The sequence below is a fragment of the Lonchura striata genome, chromosome 14 (genome assembly GCF_050655825.1).
Source record: "Lonchura striata isolate lonStrDom1 chromosome 14, ASM5065582v1, whole genome shotgun sequence".
Taxonomy (NCBI): Eukaryota; Metazoa; Chordata; class Aves; order Passeriformes; family Estrildidae; genus Lonchura; species Lonchura striata.
In genome coordinates this window covers 1,530,623-1,543,587 of record NC_140716.1, presented here as the reverse complement: position 1 = coordinate 1,543,587, position 12,965 = coordinate 1,530,623, and the positions used below count along the sequence as shown (strand labels likewise).

The window sequence follows — 12,965 nt, the reverse complement described above, 5'->3', positions numbered from 1 at the left end:
CATGGGGGCTCAGACTGTGCACCTATGTGGGGACATGAGGGATCAGACTGCATTTAGTGTGGGACACGGGGAGCTCAGACTCTGCACCTCTGTGGGGACATGAGGGATCAGACTGCATTTAGTGTGTGGGGACATGGGGAGCTCAGACTCTGCATTTAGTGTGTGGGGACATGGGGAGCTCAGACTCTGCACCTCTGTGGGGACATGGGGAGCTCAGATTCTGCACCTCAGTCAGGGGGCCATGAGGGATCAGACTCTGCATTTAGTGTGTGGGGACATGAGGGATCAGACTCTGCACCTCAGTCTGGGACATGGGGACCTCAGACTCTACACCTCAGTGTGTGGGACATGGGGGGCTCAGATTCTGCACCTCAGTCTGGGGGACATGGGGGATCAGACTGCATTTTAGTCTGTGGGACATGGGGAGCTCAGACTCTGCACCTCAGTGTGTGGGACATGGAGAGCTCAGACTCTGCACTTCTGTGGGGACATGGAGGGCTCAGACTGTGCACCTCAGTCTGGGGACACGAGGGATCAGACTCTGCATTTAGTGTGTGGGGACATGGGGAGCTCAGACTCTGCACCTCAGTTCTGGGGGACATGGGGAGCTCAGACTCTGCACTTCTGTGGGGACATGGGGGATCATTCTCTGCATTTTAGTCTGTGGGACATGGGGAGCTCAGACTTTGCACTCAGTTTTGGGGACATGGGGAGCTCAGAGTCTGCACCTCTGTGGGGACATGGGGAGCTCAGACTCTGCACCTCAGTCTGGGGGACATGGGAGACCCCAGGGCCGTTCCTGCCACCTCTGGATGTGGGGACGCGGGGGATCTCAGCCCATTGCCGTGTCCTGCTGATGATCAATGTGGGTTTTCCCAGTACAAACGCCATCCCTGGGGTGCCAACAGACCCTCCATGGATTCATCAGCCAGCTCCGCCGCTTGATTTAATTTTAAATTTTATAACCTAGCTGTGCGTTTCCCCAGGTGACGGGGAAAATAAAAGAGGGAGGTGATGGGGGAAATAAAAGCCTTAAAACTATCCCCTCCGTCCCGAGGCACAGGCGGGAATTGCTGCTGCTTGGACAGGAGAGGGTGCTCCAGGAGCAGGGAAAAGTGCTTTAACAGCAGCCATGTTCCTCTGGAAGTGGGGAAAAAATAAAAAAGAAAAAGATAAGAGCTTCTTTGGCGACAGCGCAGAAGAACACACAGGAAGCTTTTCCAAGTTTGCTGTCTCCCATCTCTTTTTTCTTCACAGATCCCTGCAAAGTGAACAGCGTAGGATCACTGAGTCATAAAACCTTGGAATGGTTTGGGTGGGGAGGAACCTCAAAACCCACCCAGTGCCACCCCTGCCATGGGCAGGGACACTTCCCACTGTCCCTTGGTGTTTTAAGCCCTGTCCAGCCTGGCCCTGGACAATCCCAGGAACCCAGGGGCAGCCACAGCTGCTCTGGGAATTCCATCCCAGCCCCTCCTCACCCTCACAGGGAGGAATTCCTTCCCAATATCCCATCCATCCCTTCCCTCTGGCAGTGGGAAGTCATTCCCCCTTGTCCTGTCACGCCAGTTCTTGATGAAATTCCTCCTGAATTCCTAGGGTCTTCCTGAGATCTGATTAGCACCTTTATGGTTCCTTCCTCTTCCCTGAATTCCTTGTCATTTCAGTCAAAAGTTGCTCTTAGTTTCCTTTGAGTCACAAACAATCATTTCAGGACAAAGCAACTCATCAAACAGATCATTAAAATATCCCATGATGTTCACCAGCCTGGGTTAACGACATCTGCGCCATCAAATAAATTAAGTAATAGGTTTGTTAAGTGTTTGGGAGCAGATAATGAAGGATTTGAACGATTTGGATCATTGGGTACAACAGGTGATATTTGCTTTCTCCTAGAGAGCCCCATTTATCCCTCTTGAGCGTGGAGTGGGATAACACACGTCTTGCTAATCAACCCTGAAGTGTGTTTGGGTGGGGCTGCGTGGAATAATTAGGAATGACTGGTGATGCTGGCTGTAATTATTCCAGGAAATGTTCCCCGAATTAATGACACTGTTGAAAATGTTTTTGCGCCCCAACTGCATCACCCAATTTTGGAGAGCAATTAGCACGAAATGAGCTGGAGGCTGCTGGCAGCGATGTGCTGCCCTGAGTGTCACTTGGCTGGGGAGTGACACCGTGGCTCGGGATCATAAACACACCTGAGGAGCTGGCATGGAGAGGGACATTACTCACTGCCAGGACAATGGGACACGGACACTCAGCAGGAGCTGGGGTGTTTCAGAGTTCAGCTCTGCTTGGTGGCATCACTTCCCACCAGCCCAGGAGCACCAAGGACCTGATCCAAAGCCCTGATCCTGCACAGTGTGTCCACAGCAGTGTGGTTTTCCAGCCCAGGAGCACCAAGGACCTGATCCAAAGCCCTGATCCTGCACAGTGTGTCCACAGCAGTGTGGTTTTCCAGCCCAGGAGCACCAAGGACCTGATCCAAAGCCCTGATCCTGCACAGTGTGTCCACAGCAGTGTGGTTTTCCAGCCCAGGAGCACCAAGGACCTGATCCAAAGCCCTGATCCTGCACAGTGTGTCCACAGCAGTGTGGTTTTCCCCCAGGAGCTTGTGGTGTTCCTGGTGCTGCTGTTCACCAGGCAGGCAGCAGCTCCTCAGCTGGGGCATTTTCTGCTTTTGGGATGATATTTGTTATAATCAGGGTCTGGAGGGGAAACCACTGAAGATTCTGTGTCCTTTCATGGTGCAGGTGAACTTCCCCCAGCTCCAACAGCTCTGCCAGGGCAGATCCCATCCTCACTTCTCAGATCCAGGGAGTTCCTTTGGAACAAAGCCCACGTAAGGATATCATAGAATGACCTGGGCTGGAAGGAACCTTATAGTTCATCTGTGATCCTTCCAGCACGGGCTGGAGGCCAGATCCATCCCTGACCTCCACATCCACCCTGGGATGAGCCAGCCCAGCCCAGATCCCAGATTTTGGCACATTGACATTGCCAAAATTGGGTGTCCTTAACTCCTGCCTCTTGCTCTTCCTCCACAGCACCGCAGAGAGAGGCCTGGAGCAGCCCTTCCATGGCACCACGGCCTCAGGCTGCACCAGGGAACCTTCAGGTTGGATACTGGGACAATTCCTTCATGGAAAGGGCTGTCCAGCAATTTGGAGTCCCCATCCCTGGATGTGGCACTTGGGGACACGGGTTTGTGGTGGCCTCGGCAGTGGTTGGACTCAGTGGTGTTGGAGCTCTGTTCCAACCTCAGTGATTCTGTGATTCCATGATTCCATCTCCTGCTAATGCAGCTCTGCTGCTACCATGACTTTTTCAGCAGTTGGACACATCTTTCCACAGCTGTAAAATGCCAAAAAAAAACCCCTCTCTGTTCCATTTTGACATCATCACACAAGATATTCCCACTCTCCTGGCATTCCCACCATCATCAAGCAGCACAAAGAAATGCTAAAAAACCAACATTGAAACCTTCAAACTTGATCAAATCCTGTTTCCAGCTCCTCACCCTTCTGGAAAACCATCCTGCTGGTGCCTGTGAGTCATGTCTTGAGATTAATTTATTTTGTGGTGCAGAGAGGTTTTTATAAGCCTGTTTGAAGGGATTGAATCATTCTTTGCTGATGATTTAAATATGCTGTTTTATTTCTCTAGTGATTGCAAATGAAAGCCGGATCTTAGCGCTGAGTGTGACCCCAAAACATAAAGAAATAAAATGTTATAGAATTAGCTGGGTTCTAATTATCTTAGTTGGTGCTTAGTTCAGTGTGTTGGCAGGCAGGGAATGTTTCCTTCCCAAGAAAAGGGGTTAATATTGTCACTTGGGATAGTTGATTTCCATGTTTACTCACTAAATATCCCATAATAACTGCAGGAAAAGGCCCTTCTCCAATCATTTCATCATAAATAAATACACTTTGGAATAATTGATCAGTCTGGAGATGAGCACAACAAACTCATTCCACTCAGCAGAGACTCAGATCCAATATTTGTAGTTCAGCACTGAGATCCTGTCCAAGTGTAGAACTAAAGGTTAAGCCTTGGATTAATTTCCCATTCCCAGCTTGGTGCCGACGCTGCTCATTTGCAGCCAAGGCTCTCAGTGCAGAACAGGGAAATTTGTCTTCACTGGATGAAGTTTCTGCTATAAGTGATGATTTTGTCACCGTTTTAAGGAAAATAAGTCTCAGCCAGCCCCTGAGCAATGGCTTCTCACAGGTACCTCATTGCATGAAATCCTGGAATGGTTTGGGGTGGAAGGGACCTTAAAGCCCATCCAGTCCAACCCCAACACCTTCCACTATCCCAGAGTGCTCCAAGCCCCATCCAACCTGGCCTTGGACACTGCCGGGGCAGCCACAGCTTCTCTGGGCACCCTCCCCACCCTCTGAGTCAAGAATTCCTTCCCAGTATCCCATCTAACCCAGCCCTCTGGCAGTGGGAAGCCATTCCCTTGTCCTTGCTCTCCAGGCCCTCATCCAAAGCTGCACCAGGGGAGGTTCACGTTGGATTTTCAGGAAAATTTCTCCATGGAAAAGGTTGTCACGCCGTGGCACAGGCTGGGGTGGAGTCACCATCGCTGGACGTGCTCTGTAAATGTGTGGATGTGGCACTTGAGGATGTGGGTTAGTGGTGAATGAGGAGAGGCATCTTAGAGGACTTTTCCAACCTTAACCTGTGCAGATTTGTCTGAAGGCAGATTTATTCTCATCTACCCCTTCAAGCCCTCCAACCATCTCCCACGTGTGCACTGGAGAGCCTCAGCTAATTACATTTCAGGAAAACAGAAGAGCTCTTGGGAGTTGCGTGGGCTTTGGTTAAGAGATCTCAGGACTGTCAAACGAAAGATTCATCTCTCAGCTCTTTCTCCTCACAGCAAACTCTGCAGAGCAGAGCCAAATTTACTCTGCACTTCACACATCTGGGTATTAACTCGCTGGTGGGGTTGGGAATTACTTCCAGGAGAAAGCCTGACTCATGGACTGGAGGGGGCTGAGGATCTGCTCACATGTCAGATAGCAGCCCATGGCATCTTTTCTCCCTTCTTCTCAGAGTTTTTGTCTTTGCTGCTTTCCTCAGGCAGCACTGGCATCCCACATGGTGGGGAATTTCTCATCATGGTTCCTTGGTGGTGTTATGTCACACCCAAACCACGCTGTGATGCTGCTGCTGCAGCCCTTGATGTGTTTGAAGACTTTTGATCTTCTGCCAAGCGCAGGAGAGGCAAAATACAGGGCAGGGTGAGCAGTGATGTCTCACAGTCCATCCTCTCACCACATATGCCCCACCAGAGCTGGGTTCTCCAGCTGCTAAGTCACCTCAGGAGTGAAGGGTCGCTCCTGCAGCTTGTAGGATGATGGACAACTTCATTAAGCTGGAGGTGAGGACCCTTCGGTGGGTTTGGTGAGTCTGGACCTGTGCTTGGTTTTGGTCTCCCATCAGTGATTCAGTGATTCCCTCTCTGTACCTGGGTTTGAAGCAGAAATAATTCCACTGACTCACCTGGAGCTTAGCTCTTGTCTGTAAAGGGCTTTGAAATCCTAAAGGATCAATGCCTTGAGAGTGTGGGTGATTGTGGTGTGAGCTCAGCACAGAATCCAAGTGAGGAAACCGATTCCCTTGGCTTGGAGCAGCAGCTCCGTGAAGCTCTGCACAAGTATCACAAGTCTGCGGGATTTTTCCCTTACCTTTGTGTTAATGGATCCATTGTTTCGTGTAAAGGTTTCTCCTGCTCTTGTTCTATCCTGTGTGACATTTACAGTACTCTTTGTTCCATTAGCAAAGTAATTTGAGATAGTTTATTATCCTTTGGAGACTTCACTGCCTTCTGTTTAACTTCCACGTGACTGGACCCTGAAGACAAAACCTCTTAAAATAGTGTGTGAGGCTAAAAATAGTGGGGAACGAGTTGCTTCTTAGGAGTCAAATAATTAATTTAGTGCACTTTAGCAAAATCTGCAACATTAGGAAACACCCCTTGTTGTTTCCTCTTTCTCTTCAGAGCCACCAAAGACTGCAGCAGCTTTCTCAGGAGTCAAGGTGTGTTTTACCTCACAGCTTGAAACCGTAATTTGTTTGTAGCAACTACAGCTCCTTTATTTCAGAGGAACAGACAAATAGCGTTTAATCACGTTCTGAATCACCAGGGGCAGGAATTGCTCCATGATCCGAGTTTGTTACACAAGGACACGCTGGAGATGCAAGAAAATGGCAAAGGTTGTTATTGCTGGGGCTTTCTGGAGTGCTGCCACCACAGCACCTGAGGCACCGAGGCTGTGTGGGTCCCCCTGGCCGAGTGCCTCATCCCAGCCCCACACAAACACTGTTCTGATTCCCAGGAGCTCAGCAGTGGGACGGGTGTTGGAAAACATCAGGATTTACTGAGCCACATGTGTGGGAATATCCTTTTCTTGCCATCAAGGCTTTGCTCACTGCCAGGTTGAAGAAATGCAGGAGGCAGCAGGGATGTGAATCTGGGGAGGGAGGGGAAGTGCAGGAATTTGGTGTCTGGGCAGAGATGGAGCAGTGGGCAATCAGAGCAGCGACCTGGGCAGCAGGGTGTTCACACAATGTGACAAAAATGTCACAGTTGTGAGTGGGACATGCAGTCCCAGCTCGCTCAGCTGCTGAGCTTCCAACCTTGTCTGAAAGTCCCCTCCTCACGGCAGCACCAGCTGTGCCCGGCCTTGAGAAGTGCCTGGCACTGCCTGCCATGGCATGGGCACCAACACTCATCCCTCTCCAACCTCCAACTTCAGTTCTGTGCCTCCAGCTGATTTCGAAGAGGTGCAGCTGCTTTTGGCTGATTTGTGTCCACCTCTCCAAGGCCAACCTGCACAGGAAGGCAGAGCAGGCAGTGGCCAGGTGAAGGCCCTTGGAGCAGCAGGTTCCAAGTTACTTGGGCCAAACTTCTGTTCCTTGGGCCAAACTTCTGTTCCTTGGGAGGTCTTTGGCAATGTGCTGAACGTTTTGTGTGCCTCCGTTTCCCAGCCTGAAGAACAGGATGATCCCAATTAGCAGAGTTGGATGAGTTTGCAGAGTGCAGGAGGGCAGGCTCTGTTGCCCTTCATCCAAGTGATGTCACCTCCATCCTCTCATACTCCCACAGGGACATTCTGGAGAGCCCAAATGGCCAAAAAATGTCATGAATAGAGCAGGCATTAATGCCCAAGAGTGCAGAGGCTCCATGGCAGGGCTGGCCTCTCCGATTGCTTTGTTTTCCTGCTCGGCTGAGTTGCTAACCTTCCAATAAATACCAGAGTCATTATCATAAAAATGTGGAAAATGCTGTCATTAAACCTCACCGGTTTCGCTTTCAAGTGCCTCTTTCTGGGACATCAAATTCATTTAGCTCATTCTCCAAAGCCACAAATCTGAGTGGCTGCAGTAATGTGTGTGGTGGGAGGTGAGAGCACAGCAGGAATGAAATCGGGTGGAGAGGCTCTTTGGAGAGCTCAGCTGGGTTTATTGCAGGGGTGAAGATGTGGTGCCTCCAGTTGCTCACCCCTCTCTCCCCTCAGCCATGGGGTCCCTCAGGATGTTTTCCAGAAATCCCAGTTCATGCCCTGGAGCTGTGGTGGAAATGGTGGGTGCAGTGCAAAAATTGGAGGCACCCTCTGGAGAACCTGAGCATCCAGCAGGATGGGAGTTGCAGCAGAGCCTTCCTCTTACAAAAAGAGTGATTTTGTTCCAAAATAAAAGAAGAAAACTTTAAATTCTTTGAGTAGCAGAGCCATGTGATAAATCCCTATGGTTAGGTTCCTCAGAGAAGCTGGGGCTGCCCCATCCCTGGAAGTGTTCAAGGTCAGGTTGGACAGGGCTTGGAGCAACTCAGGATGGTGGAAGGTGTCCCTGCCCACAGCAGGGGGTGGGACTGGATGGCTTTCAAGGTCATTTCCAACTCAAACCATTGATTCTGTGATTCAGTGATGATCCCATTCCCCTTCCCCTCAGCAAATGTGGAATGACATCGTTAAGGGTTCATCCGAGCACTGGGATGAACCCCAGCACTGGGAGCTGTGTCAGTGTGGTTGGGAAATGTGATGCTGGAGTCAAAATCTGAGGGTTTAAATAAAAACATAAAAATGGGGTTTCCAAAAAGGGCTTGGGGTCAGCTGGACCCTGCCCGGGGTCGACAAACACCTGCTGCTATGGAAATGACCTGAGAGGCTGAGATCTCACATTCCTGTGAGTCTGTACCAGACTTCCATAGGAACCAGGACTTGCTCAGAAGTTTTTTATCTCCCAAAAATAAGCAGGATTTTGCTCCTCTGGGGGAGTTCCTGGCACAAGCCCACCCCGGAGCAGCACGGTGCCATGTGCCCGCTGACGTGCTACAGTATTTGAGGAGCATCGTCTTCTGCGAGGGGAAGAAGAATCCTAAAATTATCTTTACTTACTTAGAATATAAATAGAAGACAAATTGCTTATCAGCTGTTTCGTTGGAAAGATATTTAAAAATTCCTGGGAGAGGAAACGTGCACTCTGCTGGAGATCTGGGGCCGTGCTGTATCCCCAGGGTCTCGGTGCCTCGCAGACAGAGCTGCTGGCTGTCAGCAGGGATCACTCCCAGGAGGAAAGAGTTCAGTTCATGGAGACTTTAGCAGGGTGACAAGTTACCCAAGTCACACCAAAAACACACAGAAAAGACACTTCGGGCAGATCCCTGGGAATGAGAAAATCTTCTGTTCCTGGCTGGGAAGGCTGAGCCCACGCTGGAGCGTGGCTGCAGTGAAACAGGAGCTGCTGAACCTGCCTTTGTTTGGGCACAGGGCAGGTGCAGAACAAGCCAAGAGGAGCATCAGGTGCTTCCTGATGGATCCTTCCTCGTGGGGAGGAGGGAGTGCCATGGCTTTAGCCGGGGGAGCGGAGCCCTGCGTGTCCCGTGCCGGGTGACCGGGGATGCGCTGTACCGCTGCCATTCATTAATGGCTCCAGCAAACAGGAAAGTGCTGGGGCCCTTCCAATGTCCAGAGCACTCAAGGGGTGACAAAAATAGCCCATCCAGCAGGGATTGGCTCCGAGTGAGACGGGAGCCAGGCTCATCCTTACTGTAAACCTGGGCGCTTCCAAGAACTCGAGCTGTGGCTGAGCTGGCCTCTGCTCTGGTTCATTACAGGAAGGAGCTGTGCTCTGCACAGACATAACTTCCAGCATCCTCTCACACAAGGCTGGATCCTCCTCTTGCCAACTGGGATTTGCATTCACTCCCATCCTTCTCAGAAGAGGAAAATCCACACTGACATTGCCCATCCCTGCCAGGCCAAGGGGCTGGTTCCTACAGGAGCAGGACGTTGCTTGGCTGAGATCCCACACTCCACGGGGTCCTCAGCATGGCTCTGTGCCCAGTGTGAGCCTGGGAAAACATCCCCCAGAGTGGAGAGGTGCAGAACACCAGCAACTGCAGGCTGGGCTGACAAAGTTTCCACTGGGAACTTGTGCTTGTTGGGTGGACGAAGAGGGGGCTGGATGCTAAAGGACTGGGGGTCCCAGTGATGGGAAGCAGCCTGCATGGGATTCCTTTGGACCATGTTAAAATAAAATCCACAAGGAGAAATTCCAACCTCTGCCCAGAGCAGCTGTGGCTGCCTCATCCCTGGAAGTGTCCAAGGTCAGGTTGGACAGGGCTTAGAGCAGCCTGGGATAGTGGAAGGTGTTGGGGTTAGACTGGACGGGCTTTAAGGTCCTTTCCAAACCAAACCATTCCATAATTCTAAAATGCTGAGATGAAACTTAATTTCTGTGTGGCCTGAAAAAAACCCCTAGAAATTATTTAGTCCTAGTTCAGCGTATAAAGCCAAGAAGTTCCCTAATAAACAGGAGGAACTGGAATTGCTCTCTGATGAGCATAAACTTCACCTGCTCAGTTTCATTAAGGAATCTGGGGAGGGTGAAATCAGCTGACTGCAAAGGCAGAATTGATGGTGATATGGTCTTTAAGAAGAGCTGAGTGGCAGAGGAGGAGGGCAAGCAGCCTGACAAAGCCACTGCAAATGTCCTGAGCACTTCACCGCGGGCAACGCGAGGATGCTGATGGATGCTTGGGATGCTCCAGGCTGCGGGGGAATGCCCAGAGGATGCTCGAGGCCATTAGGACGATGCTGAAGGAGGATGCTCCCAGACGCTCGGGTTGCTCTGGGTTTCAGCGGGATGCTCAGAGGATACTCAGGGCCATGGGGAGGATGCTAAAGGCAACAAGGGGGGATGCTCAGGGGTGCGCGGGATGCTGCGGCTTGCAGGGAGACGCTCGGGGACGCTCCGAGGATGCTCGGAGGGCCATGCGGAGGGTGCCGGCATCCCGGGGGGCGCTGCCGCGGGAGGAGGCCGGGGGCTGCCGGGGCGGAGCCGCGGGGCCCCTCCCGACGGCGCTATAAACCGGCGGGGCGCGGACACGGGGCAGCCGTCGCTGGGGTGCCCGGGGCCGGGCACAGCCCTGCCCGCAGCCTGCCCTGCGCCATGGCGAGGGGACAGCTGTCGGGGGGCGCCTGGGGGGCCCTGGTGCTGCTGGGGCTGATGCTGCCGGCCGCCCCGGCGGGCGCCTGGTACAAGCACGTCGCCAGCCCCCGGTACCACACGGTGGGTCGCGCCTCGGGGCTGCTGATGGGGGTCCGCCGCTCTCCTTACCTCTGGCGGCGGGAGCTGCCGGCAGAGCCCCTCCGGCATCCCGGCACCTCCGGCGGGGACAGCCCCCCGTCCCCGGGGGAGAGCCCCCCGGCCGCCGGCCCGGCCCCGCCGCCGCCCGGCCCCGGCCGCCTCCTGCAGCGCCTGCTCCGGCGGGGCTGGGGCTGGGGCGGCCCCCGCCCGGCCCCCGCCCGGCCCCCGCCCGGGCCCCGCCAGCCCCAGGTAACGCGACGGAGCGGGCCCGGGGGGATCCGGGGGGATCCGGGCGGAGCGGGCGGTCCGCGGTGCTCCGGGATGCTCTGGGATGCTCTGGGATGCTCTGGGATGCTCTGGGATGCTCCGGGATGCTCCGGGATGCTCTGGGATGCTCCAGGGATGCTCTGGGATGCTCCAGGGATGCTCTGGGATGCTCCGGGATGCTCCGGGATGCTCTGGGATGCTCTGGGATGCTCCAGGGATGCTCTGGGATGCTCTGGGATGCTCCAGGGATGCTCTGGGATGCTCTGGGATGCTCCAGGGATGCTCTGGGATGCTCCAGGGATGCTCTGGGATGCTCTGGGATGCTCCGGGATGCTCTGGGATGCTCCGGGATGCTCTGGGATGCTCCAGGGATGCTCGAGGGATGCTCTGGGATGCTCTGGGATGCTCCAGGGATGCTCGAGGGATGCTCCGGGATGCTCCGGGATGCTCCAGGGATGCTCCAGGGATGCTTGAGGGATGCGATCCCCGTGCGGGGTGTGGAGCCGTGCGCTCACTCCGCGGCACCCCGGGGGCTGGGGGGTCACCAGGTCACGGGGAGTGTGGAGCCTTGCAGGGGTTTCATCAGGAAATTGGGGTTCAGGGAACTTTGGAGGGTGGCACCAGGTAAGTGCGTGTTTGTAGGGGCTACGCTTGGCCTTTAGGGCGCAAACAGATCTGGATGAAGCGGGCAAGGTCAGGTTGGACAGGACTTGGAGCAACCTCGTGTAGGGGAAGTTGTCCTGCCCATGGCAGGGGGCAGAACTGGAGGGATTTTAAGGTCCCTTCCAACCCAACCCGTTCCAGGACTGTAGGATTTCTGTGCATTTTTGGTACATCACAAACCCTGCACTCTGAGGGACCGAGCTGCCCGTGCCCGAGGGTGTCCATGGGGTGTCCATGGGGTGTCCATGGGGTATCCATGGGGTGTCCATGGGGTATCCGTGGGGTGTCTGTGGGGTATCCATGGGGTATCCATGGGGTGTCCATGGGGTGTCCATGGGGTGTCTGTGGGGTGTCCATGGGGTGTCCATGGGGCTGGCAGCCTGGTGATGCCCAGATGCTCCCAGCATGGCCCTCCCCTGCTCAGGACCCTTCTCCTGCCCCTCAGGGCTCATCCAGGCTGCGTGGGACTGCCTCGGGGCCAGCTCCAGGCTTTACATTTCTTTCCTCTTATGTAAAGCTGGAGCCAACATCCAGCTGAAATCCACCGAGGCTTTTAGCTGTTGGATCAGCCCCTGAAACATGTAGCTGTATTCCTCCCCCACTTCATTTTTTTTGGAGGAAATCTGGGATAAGAATCATTTTGGGAAAGCCCAGACAGGTCAACCCAGCCCTGGATACGTCTGTGCTGTCCTGGGCACCGCAGGCTCTGACCTGGGTACACCCTTGCATCCCTCTGATTTCCCAGCCAAAATCCCACTGGCAACTCTGTGGGCAGGTCCAAATGTAGAATTTGGGTCTGAGTGGGGTTTATTTGTGTGGGGTTTATCTGAGTGGGGTTTATCTGCATGAATGGTGGCAAAAAGAGAACCTGCAGGTCAGAGCTGAGCCTGTGGAGGAGGAGATTTAATGAAACTTGTGAATGGAGCTGTGGTTTCAACACGGCACTGGGGGAAAACGGGGTCCCACGTGGGGAGGGAGGTGCTGCTGGAGCTGGATGCTCCAAAATAATCCAACCCCTCTTCTCCTTGCAGCTCTTCCCGCTGGCTCGGAGCCGCTGACGGACGTGGGGGAGATGCTCCGTGTGCCAGAGGAGCCCTGGCTGCCCCGGCTGGGACCTGCTCACCTGGCTGGCAGGGAAGGTCTCCTCGGCGGATCTCCGGGTACTCCGACCTCTCTGAAACCACACAGACAGTGACATCCCAAAAAATCTGATTTCCCACGGCCGCTGCCCAGCCGCAGCGGCAAATCCATCTCGTTTCCAGGTCAGCCTTGTGCTGTGAACTCGGGGAGAAAGAAACAGGGGAGATATTTATTTTTGTTTATTTTTTTTACATTTCTGTACTGGCTTGTTTTCAATCGGATAGAAACATGTACTGTTCGCTTCCTCGGAACCTGCCCTCATTAAAATGAGATGTGATCAAAGGAAA

At 53.6% G+C, this 12,965-nt stretch overlaps 1 protein-coding gene across 1 annotated transcript; it reads left to right on the top strand.

The window, feature by feature from the left end:
• Positions 1-9,492: 9,492 nt before the first annotated feature.
• On the top strand, positions 9,493-12,965 carry NPW (neuropeptide W). Its single transcript, XM_085592046.1, has 2 exons — positions 9,493-10,857; positions 12,570-12,965. Exons 1-2 carry the CDS (start codon positions 10,219-10,221, stop codon positions 12,594-12,596), a joined length of 666 nt encoding a protein of 221 aa, XP_085448172.1. The 5' UTR covers positions 9,493-10,218; the 3' UTR covers positions 12,597-12,965.